This window comes from Pavona decussata, unplaced genomic scaffold (genome assembly GCF_977016875.1).
Source record: "Pavona decussata unplaced genomic scaffold, jaPavDecu1.1 SCAFFOLD_52, whole genome shotgun sequence".
In the NCBI taxonomy this organism is placed as follows: Eukaryota; Metazoa; Cnidaria; class Anthozoa; order Scleractinia; family Agariciidae; genus Pavona; species Pavona decussata.
This window is the reverse complement of record NW_028145474.1, coordinates 2,411,476-2,432,500: the sequence shown is the minus strand read 5'-3', so window position 1 is coordinate 2,432,500 and position 21,025 is coordinate 2,411,476. Positions and strand designations below refer to the sequence as shown.

The 21,025-nt window shown below is 34.9% G+C and overlaps 1 protein-coding gene across 3 annotated transcripts in view; it reads right to left on the bottom strand.

The window, feature by feature from the left end:
• LOC146480908 (uncharacterized) overlaps positions 1-21,025 on the bottom strand; it is a 42,335-nt gene that overhangs the window by 13,077 nt on the left and 8,233 nt on the right. For all 3 annotated transcript variants that reach the window (XM_085109245.1, XM_085109244.1, XM_085109243.1), the window contains exons 7-12: positions 18,824-18,893; positions 18,578-18,660; positions 17,320-17,440; positions 15,869-16,088; positions 15,171-15,255; positions 14,098-14,168 (exon numbers count right to left, since the gene is read on the bottom strand). In XM_085109245.1, coding sequence (XP_084965371.1) covers positions 14,098-14,168; positions 15,171-15,255; positions 15,869-16,088; positions 17,320-17,440; positions 18,578-18,660; positions 18,824-18,893 — 650 coding nt within the window. The remainder of the gene's footprint in view (positions 1-14,097; positions 14,169-15,170; positions 15,256-15,868; positions 16,089-17,319; positions 17,441-18,577; positions 18,661-18,823; positions 18,894-21,025) is intronic.

Genomic DNA, 21,025 nt, shown 5'->3' with positions numbered 1-21,025 from the left:
TTTTTTAAAGTTTATTCGAAGACACATTTTATTACAGTTATTAAATTTCAAAAGATGGTGATAATTCATTTTATCCCTCATCTTCATCAGTTTCATCTGATGATGAATCATGAGAAGAATCAATGGAAGAATCAGAATACTCATTAAAAAAAATGTATTTTTTAGAGAACATATTAGAATCAAAATAATCATTAATTTCAGTATCGTAAATTGAACTTTTTGTTTCAGTTACTTTATCATAAATTTTCTTATAGTCGAGATCTCTACTATATTTAATCATGTATAATAATTTATTTTTCCAATAAGGATCATAAAATGGTTTTTTTATTTGATGGCATGTTAGCAAGATCATTTAATTCATCAAAATCTTCAATGATACCCTTCCAGTAGTATGCGTCATCATGTGAATATGCCAGTTCATTGAAAAGTTTTTTTTTCCAATCTATATTATCCATATATGATATATGATATATTAATTTCTGTTTAAACCATTAAATTCTTCAACGGTATCCAAGAATTAAAGTCATCACTATATCCTTTCCATTTCACTAAAGCTTGTTTTTTCTTGTGATCTTTCCGGATGACTTTGTCTATTCTAAATACCTCTTGTTTTGCTTTCAACAATTCAGCTTCATAAAAGCTGCCTTGTATCTCTTCATTATTGAGATCTTTCAGTTTGTAAGTGATCGGATTGGTGTATTGGATTTTGTCGATAATGAACACTTCTTCAGTCCAATTTGGTGTATAACCTTTATCAAATAGCTTTCTTTTATACTTTGATATCCTGACCTTGTCACCTACTTTAAACTTAGGTAATTTTGGTTGCTTCATATCACCATATAGGTTGAAGTAAACAGTTCCTTTATTTTTCTTTTTTCTGGCTTCTGTTGGTGTCATTTTGATTGAACTGTGTTTAGACATATTATACTGTTTCAACAACATGGGTAATATATCCAGGTACATTGTATTGCCTTGGGCAGTGAACTGCTTCCACATCTTGGTTTTGATTGTTCTATTCCATCTTTCCACCACTGATGATTTTTCTTCATTTTCTGTTGAATAGAGTTTTATGTTGTGTTTATGGAGTAAGTCTTTCATATGTTTGTTGTAGAACTCTGAGCCTTTGTCAGTCCATAGATACTCTGGTTTATCCCCTTCTTTGAAAATCTGTTGGAATGCTTTGGTTACAGTTTCACCTTTCTTATCTTTTAACGGAACAATCCAGCCGTATTTACTGAAGATATCTATAACCATGAGAAGATACTTATAACCTTTGTTCCATTTACTCAACTGTTGCATTTCAACAAGATCAGCAGCCCATATTTCATCAACATGATTAACAATAACACGCCGTCGAGTAAAGTTACGCTTTATGGGTTTATGCAGTTCATCAGCTAATGTTTCTTGCCAGTTTTTACTCGACGGCTTTTGGCGTTTTTTGAAGCTCCAAGTCCAAGCTTTTTCTTTGTGGCTATTGCAGCTTGAGCTAAGCTTGTACCCCAAGGTCTTTCACCATAAGGTATTTCAGATATTCTTTGTAGCATAATATCATCAGCTGCGTGTTTATCGGATAATGATTTAGCATTACTATAATCCATATCATGTTGTTGGCAAATAGCATCTAGTTTATTTATTGGTTCTCGATAATTGGGATCATTTGATGCTAATCTTTCTTCTAATTTTGTGCCAGGTCCACAATAATTGTATTTTTTCCCCTTAGGAGTTCTCATATGTAATTCTCCAAGTTTGGATAGTTGTTTTTGAAGATCGAAACCACTCCCATCGAGATCCTTTCTGTCAGTAACATATTTTTTATTAGGACGTACTTTGGTAGATAATTGATCAAGCATTTCAGAACCTGTCTTCTTTATAAAAGGAGTAGCTTTTTCTAAAGCATAATCAAGAGCCTTCTTTTGTAGCTTGGGATTTCTCAATGCTTCAGATCCGTAATATCTACCCATTTCTACAGCCTTTTTACCCAACCATGGGATACCATGTTGAATTAACATATCAGTACCAGTTGATGCTAAAGTATCCATTATGCCCGCCCCTTTGGGCGGGCTGCTCCGTTTCCCTGATTTTGTTTAACGAATTTGGTTTTTTTTATCCCGCATTCTGCACAAGTACAAAAAAACATTAATCTATTATTTTTTGTTTGGAAATAACCAGAAGGTTCAACACATTCAGTTTGTTTTTTCTGTTTAACACAATACGATTTTACCATTTATACATATATATTACACAATATTTTTGAAATAATTTATAATGAATTCATGATTATCACTATCAGTAGTATTCAAATGTAAATTGGAATTATGAATTGTTTCTAGAATCGATTTTCCTTTTTGTCTTTCAAGCAGATAATAGAGACACCAATATCCACATAATACAGAATCTCGATCTTGAATTTCATCTGATGAATATATCAAAGGTTTACCACTTGTTGCAAGATATTTTTCCACTTCTTTTGGCATAGGTAATCCGAAGCTGTCAAAATATTCAGCATATTTGTTTCCATTTCGATATGCAACCCAATGTGTGCCTGATCCGATATAATCATCAAGATTTATGATCCCCACTTCATTGTTTCTGATGGACATGGGTAATTTATCTTTGCTGAAAACTCCTCTGAAATATTTGATACCAAGCTGTTTAACCCAATTATTAAGATCAAAATTGCTAAGCGGAGTATTAATAAATTCTACAAGATATCCCCGATTAGTGGAATGTTTTTGAAAGGACTGTTTTTTCCCAGTAGTAACCCTTTTCCTTTTTTGGAGGTTTTTTTTTTTACTCCCATGCCTATGGGTTGTTTCCAAGTACCATAAAATGGAGGTGGTCTATAATCAGCCGGAAGAACCAAACCACCATTGGTATTTTTTGGAACATAAACTGGTACAGACCGTCTCAATCTCTCTCTATCCACTTGTAAACCTTTTCCTGTCAATGCATTCAACAATAAAGGAACGCCAATTGAAGCCAATAATGTACCCAAGAAACCACCTGATTGACTCTTTGTCGGTTTGATAACAATCTGTCCACCAGTATGAATTGCATTAACGATTTGTTTCTTTTGTTCATTTGTCAACCAATCTTTATACTTTATCAATTGATCAACTTTGTTTTGTGGAATTAAGAACCCACCAACCTGTCCTTTTCCGAATATCTTATCAACACCAAGACTGGCAAGACCAGATAATGCTCCAGTAGCCAGTGGACCAACAGCTTTTGAAGCTAGACTTGTTACAGCTGGAAGTGCCCTCGCACCAAGACTGAATAATGATGACCGAAGGCTCCCTCCCATTTTGACTGCTTTTCGTATCTGTGTTTTTGATATTTTAATGTCAGAACCAGCGCCATTTGCCATTGATTTTCGTAATCTATTTATTTGGGTTTTGGTTAACATAAGTTGGTCAGGTCCATTTAGTTCATCATGTGATAATCTGATTGTTATTGCTGAATTATTTCTCAATGCTTTTGCTAATTTTTGTTTTTGTCCTTGAGACAATTTTACACCATGTGAATGATAGCTAGTCATATCTTATATATGATATGTGTAGATAAAATTATATTTATCTGAATAAAAGCTTGCCGTCTTTCTGTACAAGTTCAGCATTTTGTTCGTATAAAGTAAGGGCATAAATTGAATAGTTTGCATTTGTGGCACCTGATAGTTCATAATGAAATACCAGTTTCGTTGTTCCATCTCTAATATCCGTCTTTTGTTTTGTTAGATCAAAGTATAAAAACCCGAATAATGATTTGAAATTAGAAGAATTCAAAAGTGTACCTTGTCCATATTCATTGTTTGCATGAACATACTTCAGTACATCTCGGTAAACACGTGTCATATCAGTTGATGGGTTGTAGTGCACATCAGGATATTCATTACCATTTGCAACAACCAGATGAGCAGATGATAGTGCTCGATCATTAGCAACATTGAATGTGTTGTACAAGAAAGGATTAGTCGTTTGTGCACCAATATTGGCATCATTGATGATGAACACAAACACATGTCTTGGTCGTTCGATGCCAGTTGATATTGTAAATGTACCAGATCGTAGTCTAGTACTCAATGATCGCTCAATGTTTTCACGTAGATATGTCCATTTATGTGGTTTCATAAACTGATCAATGTATAATGATTGTCCTTCTGAATTGAAAGTTATTCTTGGCACAACTAGTTGCATCCTCATTATCATAACACGGCACGCAGCCCCAGCTTGCCAAATAAGATTATTATCTGATTCAATTTGTAGATTTATTTCCATTCTTGTTGAAGGAAGAAGTTCATCTCGTAGTGCCTCAAAAAATGAATAATGATTAAGAGTAATTTCTGTTGTAACATCTGCTGATAAACCCAAAAGTGCTTTTCTTGCAGCAAATCCTTTATTGTAATTCGCCTGAGCAGGTCTTTCTTCAGCGTGTCGGTTTGTATCCAAATAAAATAGTTCATTTGTCGCAGTTGATTGAGCATAAACTGGGCTGTATTCCAACAGATTCTTGATATTGACAGCTTGATTTGCATCGTTACAGTCATAAACTTTCCGACCATTTAGTTTAACATCGAAGTTGTTGATGAATGAATGAGATCCATTAACGATCCCGTTGTGATCATCTGCCGCAATATTAGCGTTAGCCATTGTTTGTACTTTGAAGGTCATTGAGATTCTGGCATTATACCAGTCGAAAGGTGTTACCTCACCTGTGTTGTCAACCACAAACCTGTATCCGGTTTTCTTCTGAGAATTGTCGTTTCCTGGATCACCAGTATTTAGTGGTGTTTCAAGTTCGAAAAAAACATCTTCATAACGTTCTAAATATTTTGGATTCCTGAATGATTTCATTATACTATTATATTACACAATTTTCCTCCTTCTGATTTTCCCACCAGATATTATCTGATTCACTCGATCTGCTATTTCCATATCAGAAAGTTGTTTTGTCACCTTTGGCTGAGTGGACACGCTAGTAGGTGACAAAATTGAGGGTTGTTTTTTACTCAATAACTGAACTATCTTATCTCCGGCTTTATTCCCAATATGCTCTCCAGTTTTTGTAACAGCCTTTGTAGCTGCTGTTTTAACTCCTTTTTTAGCTAATTCTTTGGTTGTTTTTCCGAATAATTTTGATGCAATTGATGTAAATATATTCCCACCAACAATTGATTCATCGTAAATATTCTTTCTAACATAACGACCCATTTCTGGGTCAAATCTTCTTTTGAATTCACTTTGTCTCATTATACAATTTCATTACACAAAACTTGAACGTAGAATTAAACTCATAAACCAATCTATATTATTTAAATCAATGGGTCTGTTTAATGCATCCGTTACCGTTATTCTGATTTCGGATATAATATTCTTTGATACTGGACTGAATAAAGCTCTTTTTGGCTCAAAAGTAAATGGAAATGATCTTCTTAAATTATCTGTTGGAATCATTATTAATGTATTTGTTAATACTCCATCGCTAATACTGTCAGTTATAAGATCACAATTTATGTTTATGACATCAATACTATTGGTTATATTTGGAAGTTTGCTGCTATATTCAGTCTGTGTTATTATTTTGGACTCAAAACCGATCAGATCACCGAATTTTGAATTGGATATATCTAATCTCCATTTATTTCCAAGTTCGACAACGACACGATAACTTGATAAAACAAAATACAGTTTGACAGCCACACCATTGGCTGGTTTATCATCGTTTTGCTCAATGGCTTGTGTAATATAATTATTGAGATCATCATAACTGTACATACCATCAACAAATGTGATTGTTTCCCAATTGGCTCCACTATCTTTGGAGTATTTGATTTTATTATTGTTGTTTTTATTATTGATATTATGCCATGAATAAGTCATTGACACACGATTAACTGCTAGTTCATGTTTCATATCGCTGCTAAGATGAATTGGTGGATTAAACTTGATTGAAAAGTCTTCAGGCTGACTCCTACCTATTTTTTGACGATTAACGGATGATATCTTTATTTCTCGTTCTTGCATATATATCATTATAATACATAATTATTCAACAGCTCAATGAGTTGTTTATTGGAAATCGTACCTAGTTGATTCAATTTATGGGCAATCTGTGAAAATTCATTTTTAACGGAGTTATTCCCAGCTAAAATGGATCCGCCGAGAAGTTCCATTCTGTCAAGTAGGTCATTTATATTATTGAAATATACAACTCCTGATCCTATTTTTTTGAACTTATTACTGGTTTTATGGATTGGAATTTCGCTCAGTTGGTTTAATTCATTGAAAACCATTTTGGCTATATCACTGTATTTCTTTTTTGAATTGAATCTCTTTGTGAGGAGATCAATGGTGTCAAAATCAACCTTCTTATCAAGCACTTTTTGCCCATCTTTTGATGCAATAAGACGTAATTGTCCCATCAATTTGGGGATATCAATCATGAGACCACCATACTGACCATATTGATTTATCTTATACGCATTCCGCTTTGGTTGTGTATGCAAGCCTTCACCACTGAGGGTTTTGAGACCTTCTGGGATGAGTTGAATTCTTTTTCTGTATTTTTTAACAGCCTCCATTTTAATGTTTAAAATATCGATTTTAGCTTCATTTTTATTTTTACCTTTACCTCTTGATAAAACACCTTTTTGTCTACCAATTTCCTTTAGTACTTTCCCAACCTTATAATCATAATCATCAAAATTAAGCGAACCATCCTGAATACGATGGAATACTGAACTAGGCGGAATTAATTCATATTCCATCATTATCTCAATTTCATCATCATTGAATCCTTTGTCCAGATTTGATTCATATGATGATTTCATCATAGCTGGTTTGTAACCAATCGGCAGTTTTGTTGCTTGCTGTGGTTGTGGTTGTGGTTGTGGTTGTCCAGGCTGAATTGCTAACATCTCAATGTTCTCCAAACCTGATGTGATTGCTTTTTGGTTTTTCTGCAACTGCTCAATTAATTTATCCTGTTTGTTGTCGATTGTTTGTTTTGTCTTTTCCTGAGCTTTAATTATTGGTTTGAACGTTTCTGATAAACCCTGTTGTAAATCTTGTTTATTATGCTTGTATTCCTTCAACGTGTCTCTTACCTCTTTAGTTAAAATTCCAGCCTTAATCTTGGCTTCAGATATTTGTTTTAATCTTTGTAAGTCCATTATACTATTCGCTTACATAAACTTATCTAAACTTATCTAAACTTATCTTTCAGAAATCATATACAAATCCATCATTTTTATTGTCTAATAAAATAGTATAATGGATATTCCAAACTATGACAATGAAAATGAAAACAACAATTTTAAACGGTTGTATGGATTCATGCCAAATGATACATTTCGGATGCTTATCTGTGGTAATACTGGTTCGGGTAAAACTAACCTTCTTTATCACATGCTTATGAAACCATTACTCTACTATGATCAGATACATCTTTATGCAAAAAATCTAGAACAAGCAAAGTATAAAGATATGATTCAAAAGCTAAATGATATATCAAATAGTGTTGGTTATGATGTGATAGTTTATAGCAATGATCAGATAGTTCCAGTTGAGAGTTTAATGGATGATGAATCACAAAAGATTGTCATATTCGATGACTTTATTTGTGATAAAAACCAAAAACCATTAATCGATTATTTTATAAGAGGTCGACATAAAAACTGCTCTGTTATTTACCTTAGTCAATCATTTTACAAGACGCCAAAGGACATCAGGTTGAACTGTTCACATTTCTGTGTCTACGACTTCCCAAGCAATAATGAACAGAGTCTGATATCCCGTGAATTGGGAGTTGATAAGGGAACATATATTAAAGCCACCAAAAAACCATATTCTTTTCTCTATGTGGACAGACCTATGAAAGTTGTAAAAAGAAACTTTTATGGAACAGTCTAATCAATTAGTATAATGGGAATTTTCAATGATGAAACAACTTCTACAACAGGTTCTGGATCAATAGGACAACAAGGTCCTCAAGGACCTCCAGGCGTTGGTTTTATACTAACAGATAATGGTGATTATGACTTACAAAACAAAAAACTTGTTAATGTTAAACAAGGAGCTGATCCCAATGATGTTGTCACAAAGAGCCAAATACAATTGTTGGATAATGCTCCTGGTGATGTGCGAGCTAATAAAGCAGTAATTTACAGCAATACTGGCAGTGTTCATACCAACAGCATATATTTACAAGATACACCAGACGGCGCTGGTAGCTCTAATGATGTTCGATTATTGACTGAGCATCAGTCTTATGAAAACATTCATCTTTATATACCAGATTTGCAAAACTTTGATGGTCATGGTGGGCGAGCTAAAAGCGAAATAATGGTCACATCAACAGAACAACATATCACCGGACGGAAAACATTTTTTGATATTAATGTTTTAAAACCTGATAATGACGATCAAGCAGCAAATAAAAAGTACGTTGATGATTCTGTTAAAAAAATACCATCGCCTGATTTATCAGGTTATTTGGAAAAGGATGGATCATCACCAATGACTGGTAACCTTGATATGGGTAATAAACAAATCACCAATCTTGGTGCTAATATACAAAATACCTATGATGTTGTCAATTTGGGTTTTTGTGATACTAAATACCAACAAAAAGTTTCAAATAGTGATCTTGATATGGATCAACATCGGATAAAAGATATGAAACACCCAACTGATGATAATGATGCTGTTACTAAACACTACGTTGATCAAAACTTTCTTAACCGTATAAATCCTGATGCATTGGATGGTGATCTAGACATGCGTGGTCATACAGTTAAATTTCTAAAATTATCGAGCGAGCCATCAGCTGCTGCTCGGGTGTCCGAGCTGAATCTTAAAGCTGATAAAAACTATGTTGACAATCGAGATAACTATGTTATCAATACTTTTTCAACTTTAGTTAATACCACTTTTAACAACCTCCTGAGAAGAGATGGGACCAATTCAATGACTGCTAATTTAAATTTGGATGATAATAAGTTGATAAACGTTAAAGAGCCAACCAATGATAAAGACGGTGTAAATAAAAAGTATTTTGAAGATAAACTTGCTGAATCACATTTGGTTAGCAGTCACAAAACAAACGAATTCAAATACCTGTACGATACAGATGAATCAGCTTCAGAATATAATATCAGGGTAAATGGGTTTGAAAACAATTTCAGAGAATCAGCTCACCAAAATAAGAAAGCATATTCTATCACAATGACTAAGGACTCTGGGTCTAATGATTATCGAAGTGGTATCTCATTCAACATTTATCCATTACCCATTGGTACGTTCACAATGATATTCGAGTATTATTTCCCTGAATCCACCAATGTATCATTGTTTACTGTTGGAACAACTGTCTATATTCACAAACAGGTCTACCGAGCATTCGATACGTACGGCAAACTTCTTGTTCAGATAAATAACAACAGCAAAAACACACCTGATCGTATAACATTGCAAATTCATGGTACAGCTGTAGTCCAGAACCCAGAAGGATACTTGGTTATTTATGGAATCAAAGGATGGAGTGATAGTGTAGATCCAAGGGTTTATGATGGGTTGAAAAATGAGATGTACGCTGATATTAATATGAATAATAATAGGATCGTAAATTTGGCTGATCCTACAGATGATAAAGAAGCTGTAAATTTACAATTTCTACAGAAAAAAAATGGACCAGTTCGGATTTTCGGAGATGTTATACAAAATGGTTATTTCATCACAAAAGGCGCTTATCTCAGATTCGATAAAAAAATATGGATCACAGATATAAGACTTATGAGAAGAACTTATGAAAGAGTCACAGACACAATTATTATAACACTTCTAAGTAATCAAAAAAGTAATTATAACTTTGATTTTCAAGATGCTAACACAGTATGGATAACTGTAAATAGATTATTCGATACTATTGTTTCACTGCAATGCGCAAAATTAAGAAACATCTATTTTACTATTTATCACAAAGCAATATTAATATAATAATATCATATACAATGCCATACGTAGAAGATGAAAATGGAAATAAGTTTGAATATACAGTCAGACATGAAATGCAGCAAGATATCATATGGAAAGAACCAATTCACGTCAATGATGATGGTCACCTTGACACAGAAGACCGTCATCTGATTATCAAAGATGGAACACAACCAAATCATGCAATATCTCTGAGTCAACTCCAGAGCCACACAGAGGATACTATCAAACCACTGATTGACAATAGTATAAGACAATCTTTGGTGCAATTGGATTCTGACATCAAAGGACTATTGGAGAATATGATGCGTACTAAAGTAAAACCGTTAATAATCAGCACGATTAATGAAGCTCTTAAAAAATCATAAAATTTTGTATGGACAATAATTATAAAAGACTATGATTGATGTAACAGAGTTCAACCATGTCAGCAACACATTATCATCTGACCAAGTTGATGAATTGAAATCTTATTACAAAACATATCACAAAAAAATGTGGATTTACAAAAAAGCTTATAAATCCTATAGAAAATGGAAATTAATCGGTAACATCAGTTCTGCAATTATTGCTGCTGGTGGTATATCCAGTAGTATACCCACTTCAGGCATATCTCTTGTTGCGGCTACTGCTGTTTCACTTTTCATTCAAATATATTTGAAGCATAAGAATCTCGATATTAAAACATACCAATGTCATTACGCCTTTCTAAGATATGGGCACTTGTTAATATCCATAAAAGAAATCCTTAGAAGTGGCGAATCTGATGATGATCTCCTGATAAAACTACAACATGCTGATAATTATATTTTAGACAACACAGCGATTGTTGATAAACAAGCAAGGATGTATGATAAGTTATTTCACTGACCTATTTCACCACCAATCAAATCCAATACACTATCCCAATATTTTTTATAACTAGCCAATGTTCGGTCACTCTTAATACAAACAAGCGGACTGTGTTCTAATCCCATGGCGCTTAAAATTTGTTCTAATAAAAATTTTATACTGATAATACGTTTCCTTTTCCCATTAATATGGGGAAGAATTTTATTTATTTCGACGAAAATACGATGTATTTTTGCCCTCTGTTGATAATTAACACATATCATCGATGTTGCCAATAAATCATCGATTATATTTTCAAGATGATATTTTCGATTGTAAACGCTCTTTGTACGAAAGCGATAAAGATTCTCTCGGAAATTAACATATTCGTTTACTACTTTATAGCCAGCAACTTGCCCACAATTTTTACAAACTGAATAACCTCTATCAAGAATTATATGGGTATTAATACAACATTGTTCACGTTCGTTCGACTGACGATTTTCAAACTGCTCATGACAGAAAGGACAAGACTCTTCAAAATCCTTGAAACCTTCATGAATTTCGGCTGAACATAAATCACAATTCATTCTACTATACAATATATAATTGTACACAATATTGTTTAATACATGTAAGAAAAAAATAATGAAAAAATCCTTTGTCATGCAAAATGTGAAACTTTTTAATATTTAAACAGTTTCATGGCTGACATATTTCACAGATTTTTACACAAGCTGTGAAAGTTATACAGAATTTTATACAAGCTGTGGAAAATTTTGTGTAATCATTTCATTGGCTAAAAAATCATACAACTGTCATATAACCATACAATGGACTAAATTTAAAGGTAAGCGGGAAAGTCCCATAGCATTACATCATTTCCGAGAAAGTTGCCTCCAAAGTCGCTTCCAAAATAGAAACCAAATTGATTTCCAAATTGGTTTTCAAATCGATTTAAGAAACAATTTTGGTGAAAAAATGGAAGTTCTGATTGGTCAATAGAATCATACGACTGTCACATGACCTTGAACACAATAGGCTAAGTTTAGGCGCAAGTGGGAAAGTCCCACTGCATTACATCATTTCCGAGAAAGTGAAACAGTATTTGGATAATGGCGTGAATGCGTTTCTTACGCGTAAGAAAAAAAGTAACGTCGAAGAGACAAGCTATTGACAGTAAAGAATAAATTTTTCATTTAAAAATCCTTAATTAATCTTAAGGATTTTTCCATAAAACATTATTTCAAATACCTAAATTTGATAAAACATCATAACGACTATCTTCTTCATCACTAATTGGAACATAATAGTTTCTTCTAAAATGCTTTGCCTCTTTTCTATTAAAATGTATTTTTTTAAATTTATCATACGATATTGTATTTACTGGGAAAAAATATTTGTTTAATTTTGTGACAAAACTTTTACCATCATTAACACAATGATGACAAACTGGAAAATAATCATTTTTGTAATTTTTAAATATCCTATATATTCCATTATCTCTATTTTCAATATATTTATCTTTTTTACATTCAACTAATTGTATTTTTTTACAATTCACACATTCAAACATTTTTTCAATCAATTCCCGATTATATAAACATTTCAAAATAAAGTAATAATCAATCATCATTTCTTTATGATGCACATATTTTTTAATTTTTAAAAACTTTTTATAAGATTCCATGCTTTCAGTAATATCTTCCCCTGATATCTCTTTCACATCTTCAATAAAATTTTTTTTAACATCATTTTTACATCTAATAAAAGAATTCAAACGATTAGTCAAATGGTTTTTTAAAATAAATATATTATATTCACTCATTCAATATATTATATATAAGCGGTTTCTCTTTAAGCCTTTTTGGATTCAACCTTGGAAAATTATTTTGTTACATTGTAGCCTCGGTCCATCGTCGCTTCGCTCCTCTTCCCACCTAAACCTCGGCGGAGTTTTTAACGCTTCTCCATCCCCTGCTCGCGCTTACGCGCTGCGCTGCCGAGAAGCTAAACTCCTGGCTTCGCCTGAGCCATAAAAACCAAATAAAAGACCAAGCGTAGAAATGACTAATGATTTCACATGATGATTATTTTAAACGCACTTTTGTGGATATTTTAATATAGAATTCCAAAAAGTTTTCTTTTGAAAATGCCTTGAGGATATTTCGACTTGGAAAAATAATTGATTCTATTTTTTTAAAAAAAATATCAGCGCAAAAAATCAGCGCAAATAATTAACCATATTTTGGAAAAAGGCGCTGATCCCCTCATATCCCATACTACTCTGATGGCTTGCAGTAGGGCATCTTGCTTGTCGGCAGGAACAGGACCGGGTGTTTGGTGTGTCTTTTTATCTTGGTTGATCTCGCAGTCAGAATCTGGTTCTTCGGCGGGTCCATCGTGCCCATGACGGCAAAGTCGTGCTGCTCTTTCGATGTTCCGCAACCCGGGCATTTATTTTTACGTTTTGCTTCGTTTTTAGACGACATCTCGAAGAGAACAAAAGGCGAAAATCGAAAAAGAAAGTGAATGTACAATGTAATGTGACGCCTAGCACGTGCTGGCTACATTAAACTATACTAATAATATTAACCTCACTAAAAAATTGGTGAGTGCCCCATGGCCGGCCAAACAAGCTCTTCAAATGCCCTGCAGTAGAGTTAAAACAATGAGTCGATTTCTTTGTTTCTTGCAGCTTACAATAATTCTAATCAAACCTAATCTGGGCCAAACGTGGTATCAGATACTCTTGAATAATGCAAGGACTTCTTATACTAACAGTAGCAGAGTGAAGCCGTATCTTTGTGTACATCAGGATCAGCAATATTGAATAAAATGTAAAACCAAATGCAAGGCTGATCATCGGACAGCTAAAAAGCGTAATTTTATTGCCCAGTATTTCGATTAGATAAAAACTAACCTTCTTCATGGGCTACAAAAAACTCAGTTAACCATTCTGTTGATCTACCATCTCATTTTTGTCTTCCTAAGAAGTATTCACAAATTTATCGTCGTTGTTGATGAACTTCTCATTGAAAGAAATTGACAGTGCTTTGGGGTAAAAACGACGAGGCTGTCAAATGCCCATAAGTAGACTAATGCCTGCCCTTCGGGATGGAAAATGTGGGAAAATGCCCGCGGGGGAATGGACATTGTGAGAATTGACTGATGATGCGTAATGTGATTGCTGATACAGAGAGAGGATGATTGTTTCTAGAGTTGGAAATATTTAATATTACTATATTAACTATGAATCTCTGCTCTAGTTTCTAACCTTCTTCTCCTCCTCCTTCGTCTGTGGCACGGAGGATCATCATCTGACACAGACAGGGAAAAACGTTTCCTCTGTTGAGAAACATTGATGTAAGACTGAGTTGTAACTATAGCTAATGGTTTAGGCTTCATTTCTGGTCACACAAGGACGCTAGTTAACCTAAAAGGTTTGAAATGCCAACTCAAGAATAGCTGTGTACAGATTGGCCAAACTTTCCAGTACGTGCAAGTTGTTTCCTAAGTGAAAAAGTCACTCATGGCTTCTGGCAACAAAACCCAATGAGAGGTTGTTAGATTCACAGACCATATGTGCACACACTTTGGCAACGTCAAAGATGCTGAGAGCAACAAAGGTGAACTTGCACTGGGTGGCCAAATGGGAAAAACTTTCTTTGAACTGTCGGCAAATTAGAATTTGGTAAAAGTACATGCAAGTCATAACAAGGAAACAAAGTTGTATGCAAGTAGTGGTCGTGCAAGTGGTATTCACACAAGTGTTTGTCATGCAAGGGTGTGCATGCAAGTGGTGGTTAAATGAAGTTGCATATCAGTACAGTTTCAAACTTGCATGCACCTGTGGTCGCCTTTATTATTTACTCACAAAATTATGCAATTTTCTTCACGCTACTTCCCACTATCTGAATGCCTGTCACCAATTATAATATTGTGATTTTTTTTATTTCGATGTTATGTACACACAACCCCAGTTCAAATACATGTTTCATATTATCATATTCATTTGTTCATCCTTCACAATATGACCAGCTCCCAGTTGACTTGATAGCTCAGTTGGTAGAGCACTGCACCGGCATTGCAGAGGTCATGGGTTTGAATGCTGCTCAAGCCAGACTTTTTTTTCAGGCTTTGTTTTTGCAACTACTTAAGTTGCATAAATTATTGGGAAGGTCTTTCTTCTACATGTATTCAATCTTTCACCTGCAGTTCAAATACATGTTTCATACATTCATATTCACCCACAAGGACGTTATTATTCATGGTTTATATAACCCCACAAGGACATTATTCATTGTTATTATTATGATCAATCATGTAGAATTTGCAGGACATACTAACCTCATCTATGATGCTCCTGGTATCAAATGATCCTTGTGTTGGAGCAGGATTTGTGTTAACCTCTAAAATACCATTCTCGAGAGTACTGTGAATAGGAAAAATCATGCAGACATCAAAGCAAATCATTTACTAATACCATATATTGCATTAATAAAGAAAAATGATTTGAGTGCAATTAGGCCAAACAATGAAGAAGTAAGCCACAAATTTGATAATTTTTTTTGCAGAGTAGTTTATGCCAGTAACCCATTTGACTTGACCACTTGAGATCAGTAGGTTGCTGATACTAGCTCTAGATAGAGCGGTTTTCAATTGAGTGTCGAAAGTAATTCGTGTTTGCTTTGGTTTTGCATTACTACGCTCTGTGATTGGTTAACAAAACTCCCGCCACTTTCTCAACCAATGAGAAACAAACCAAAACCAATCATGTTTTTGCCGCACACGTTTTCCCACGTTTGGCGCCAGTTACATGTGTTTGCATCGAATTTTGATTGGTTTGTTTGTTGTTAACACCTGTTAGGATTGGCCAGAGCATATTACTTTGATTTTGGTTTTACGACACTCAATTGGAAACCGCTCTATACACTGTATGTTACAGGCTCGAGTGTTCTGCATTCAACTAAAGTGGTTTCTTTGCCTTCATATGGAAAGTGCAAAAAAAAAAAAAAAAGACAAAAAGACACAATACTGTAGCTTACATAGAATTTCCCAACAAGTTCTTGATTGCCTCAAGACACCTAGCCTTGATGGTTTCATTGGAAGAAGTGTCATAAATCTGGCTCAGGATAATTAAACCGTCACTGTCTGCCAGACGACAACGATTGACATATGACTCAGAAGGGCCCCAAACCAGATTCTGAATTCCCCCTAAGGCAAGCAGAAGTATTTCTTCATCGTGCAGAAACCTCTGGCAAACATCTGGAACAGAGATAGAATTTTTTGCTGTTAATTCTTAAAATTTTGATCATTTATTGCAAAATGTTGAGAAGTGCGATCACTACTAAAAATTTGCATGACGATAATCAGATATCGTACCAGCAGTTCATAACAATTTCTGTGAAACCAACCCAAACGAGTTGGCTTTCTGTAGGCTCTCCTCAAGTTCCGATATTTGGGCAGTGTCAAGTGATATCTCTAAATTGTCAAACACTTTCACACTATTCTCAGTTGGGTTTTTCCACACCCCCTCCTTAATCTAGTGACTGTCGTCAAACATGTACTGGCAACTCTTTTTTAAGTTTAAATTATGTAGCATATCCACATCTATGAGACTGGAACATTTACCACATACATACAGAAAAAATTGACAAACCAATCTCACAGATCTGGGCTTACAGACATAAAATAATCACTGTTTTGTTTCATATTATACTCAATCCACCAAACAAATAATGAATAAATGTTCTCAATTCAAAACAAACTCAGGGAAAAATTCTGAACCCTCTCACTCATCACATACTCAATCCAATCTGATGAAAAAGAAAAACAGTTATGCCGATGGTGCTGTTCATCTTTCAAAAGCTACACACATCTTGATAGCATTAATACAACAGGCTTTCAAACTGTTTCAGTGATTTCTTTGGAAATATTTGAAAGCTTAACTCCGAAAGATTTGCAGGCGACCAAATGAGTCCTAATCAATACCCTCTACTCCTTTAAGAAAAGTTTTCTCAACTGGTGACTCCCTCTGTCTTTAAAGCCCTCACTCTTTCGATGGTGTTACCAGTTGGGTTGATCAACGTCCCTTGATCCTTTGAAAGGCTGACTGTTTTCAGGTAGGTTCTTAACCTCAGCTTAATCCCTTTGAAGATCGCACTGTTTCCTTTACTGTGTCCTTTCATGTGAAACTTACAAAATAATGAGAATGATGTGCTATTCACTGAGTGTCACAGGCATGCTCAGAATAAAGGAAATCCCAGTGCTCCTATATTACCAAATACTGTTCCCAGTTAGTCAACCACTATTTTTCTTTTAAAAAAAAAAAAACATGTCATCCTTTTGCATGGTTTTTCCAGTTAAGTAGATAAATGCCCTTATAACTCCATTTGAAGGCTGACTGCAAGTGTTTTCAAAATAGTTCTTAGCCACCCCTTAATCATCTTAAACGTTGCACTGTTTCCTTTACTGTGCTATCTCACATGAATCTTACCAAGAAGGACTTGAATTCCACCCAGAAATCCAATCCTGACACGAACTTTAGTGTTGATAGCAAGATTGAGAAGAGCACCTACTGCCTGCTTACAAACTTCTCTGTTTGGGATTGTGCATAGCTGATGGGATAAAAAAGAATAATATTATGGTTAAAATTAAAATGTAATGATTATTATGAAAACAAATAGTCAGAATTTATTGTTCTGCCTCTCCTTCTAGACTACAAAATTCGATTCAATGTTGGATAATAATTCAGTCAAATGAGACTTGGGGATGAAACGTAAAGCACAGAGAGAACTCAGAACCAGGCTTCAGCGGCTGTACATGTAACTGTCACGGTTTCACTCATAAAATAGAAGTAAAAGGCTGTGTAGCTTATGCAGAGATCTATTTAAAGAAGTACTCTTACAGCTGTTGGCACCCATGACAATCCTAAAGCTCATTTAACCTGTATCATCCGCTATACCAAACACTTAAGGATGGTGCCTGCTAATAGCAAAGTATTTTTGCACAATATATCACTATGCAGGAAAAGCAGATCCTAGTAGCCGCTATTGAAATCCATGTGGGGTAACCACACATTTTTTACAGATAACTTAGCAACAATTATTCTAAAAAGCAGCAAAATACAAAGCAATGTATGGCACTTTTTTCCAAATTGGAGCTCTATTGTGTCTGAAAAATGCATGGTTACCCCCAATTTTCTTTTTGGATTTTTTTTCGGTTTGTAATTTTGTTGATTCAATTATTTTAAGATGTATTGTCCAGATGCATTTTAGTTATTTATGCTACAACTCCACATTTTTAAGGACTTTTAAATCATGTACCTGTATTTGGAGCGTGTACGTGGTCTTTTTTATTGTTTTGATTGTTTTAACAGTGAGCTTACCTGAGAAATAGCCTTTTGCCTAAACGTGAACTCACTTTTAATAAACTGTATGTACGTATGTATGTTGTGGTATAAGCTTCTCACCCATAACAGTCTTGTGGGTTCTGAGTAAAATGACCTCGCAATGATCAATATCGATCATCAGTAACATCAAGGTTTCTTTTGAGGGTGCTCAACTGGAAGAGGTGTTATCGGTTACGGCCCTTAATGACAGCTCTGACTATAAATCACCCTAAATGGGAAATTTGACCTCACTTGCTCCAGATTTTGTGTCCCTAGTGATTTAAAAAAAAATAAAAGCTTTTCTTGGATCTGTCTGGTCTTTCCCTCCCTCTCACACCAAGAATTTAAAAGCACCAAATCTTACTTTAATGAGAACCTCCAGACCACTTTGAGCAGCAACATAGAGACGATAGGAATTATTCTCTTGCGTCAGATTTCTAAGGACACCTGAAAAATGCAATTGTTGGTCGATTATAAGACTAATATTTCAAAATGAAGACTGTTTCACTTGACAATGCAACAAATAGTCTAGTACATATCTTAAGCTAGAAATCATCATTAACAAATAATAACAATTCCAAACATTTTAAGAGGGCTATGTTTGCATTACCAGCTACGTGTTCCAAAACTTCAGCACTTTTAGGTGGTGCCTGAACTCCACACAAGCAGCACAAGGTTGCCTGTATGTAAAAAAATTATTTCAACTGTTAGTTGAAATTCAAAGAGATAATTTGACACCCAATTTTGTCATTACTTGGGAGCACCTGTGATTTCTGATCTACATGTTGTTATGTAATCTGAATAGGCCTTTGAATGGGCCCTTTAGCTATTAACTTACAGTGAAAAGTGCCTACATTTTAAACCCTCAGCCTTCAGGCTTCCTTTTAGCAACTGCTTAAGTTGCGTAGTAACTGCGAGGGTCTTTCTTCTATTTGATATTTCATCTGCAGTTCAAAATATGTTTCATATGTTTACATTCAATTTAAACCTGAAACATCATTCTTCCAATATGGCCGAGCATCATCAAGTTGACACAACTGAACAGCAGCGGTACCTCTTGAATAACAACCTTAATCATGCAACCTTCCACAAATTAACTGGAATTCTTGGTTGCTATGCTAATATGTCCTTCCATGGTAGCATCTTCACAGAAGTTTACGTTTTAAGTGTTTCTTCAGAAGTGAGCAAATTTCCATTGTCTTCTGGCTGTTATACAAACCACTCACAAGACTTTCCTACACTTTGCCTACATTAGCGTTGTGACAATCAGGGTTCCTTACATCCTAAATGTTTCTTTTAATTTCCCCAAGTTAGAAACAAAGATGGCATTTCTACAAGGTCATCTTATTTACAGGATCTAGTGGTATGAGATTGAGTTCCAAATGACAAGAATGTTAATATAGAATCTTAAAACCACCAATGGTGAGTATTAAGGCTCCCTGATTAAACATTATGAATATTATTATGATTATTACAAGAAATAATCAAAGATAAGGGAGTGCATTCATTTGATCCCAGGCTCTCTCTCCTTTGCCAAGTTGGTGATGATGTAATCCACCCCTTCAAAGTCTGCAGGGAATGCCAGATAAACGTCCCAAGATCCATTCATTTGTTCTTAAGCGAGTCTGTTTGTTCTGGAAAAGTTCCGTTTGATCTGCTCTTAACATTTGCATTTCAATTGGTTAAACCAGAACTTTTAGCAGAATGGAAAGCGCCCCTGGTTTACCACTGGAGGCTCTACCATATGGTGGATCAGACAAATTGAAAGTGCTCTCTACTGGTTCAAAACCATGTACATGTACACACTCAGTGAACATCAATTCAAGGGTGCCTTTCTCTGATTATCTGCAAATTCTTCTGTTAAATATTAATGAGTTATTCCAGAAAAAATCCACCCCCCCCCCGACGGATGGGGTCGTTTTTTAACCCCCCCCCCCCTCTCACCTGGATTTCCTGAAGCACAAGACCCCCCCCCCCCCTACTGTCTGGATTTCCAAAACAAAAGACCCCCCCCTCCCGCCTGGATTTCCGGAAAAAAATATTAGGCTTAAATTTAATTTATTTTTAATAGAAAATACGCACAATCATGTCTAGAAGATGTTCTTTTTTAATTTCTAAAGCTTCGGCTAATATTAAAAACTCTATCGTGTGGAACTAAAAAAAGAAAGGAGCAACAATGCGAAAAAGCGAACGAGTTCATCCTTTGTGCCCAATGGACAATACCCATGGAATCTTAAAACTGCACGCAGAAAACGCACTGGCTGCTTGTTCAACTGTGCTACGGACGATGGGACTTCAGAGAGGTTACCACTGTATATGTTGCAGGAACCCGTCCAAGAACTTCCTCCTTCTGTTGCTTTCGCAATAACTTACATTTCCAAAAGTTTTTTTGAGGTACAGATGGCTACAAGGTCCTCTCGAGTATTTTCGACGAAGAGGGAATGTTTGGACCAAAATTCTTTGGAATTATCTTCTTCAGCTAATAGCTCTGCATCCTTGCTTGCACAAGTAAAAAATATTTCTTCTGCCTGACGCAGTGGAATCCACGCTAAGAAGACTAAGAATGCAATGGGCCTCATCACGGTTTTCGACGCCATTTTGACGAGTAGGCAAACAGGCTTGAAATAACAGTGTTTGTATGGAAATCCGATGTCAAATAATTTTCATAAAACATCGCTTCTGAAAAATTCATGAATTGGAAACTTTTGGCAATAGGAAAAGGATTTTAAGAAAAAATTGGAGGGATGTAGCTGTCCAAGAAAGCGTCCAGTCATGTTTTGAACTTTCCATACATTTCCCTGTATTTTTTCCC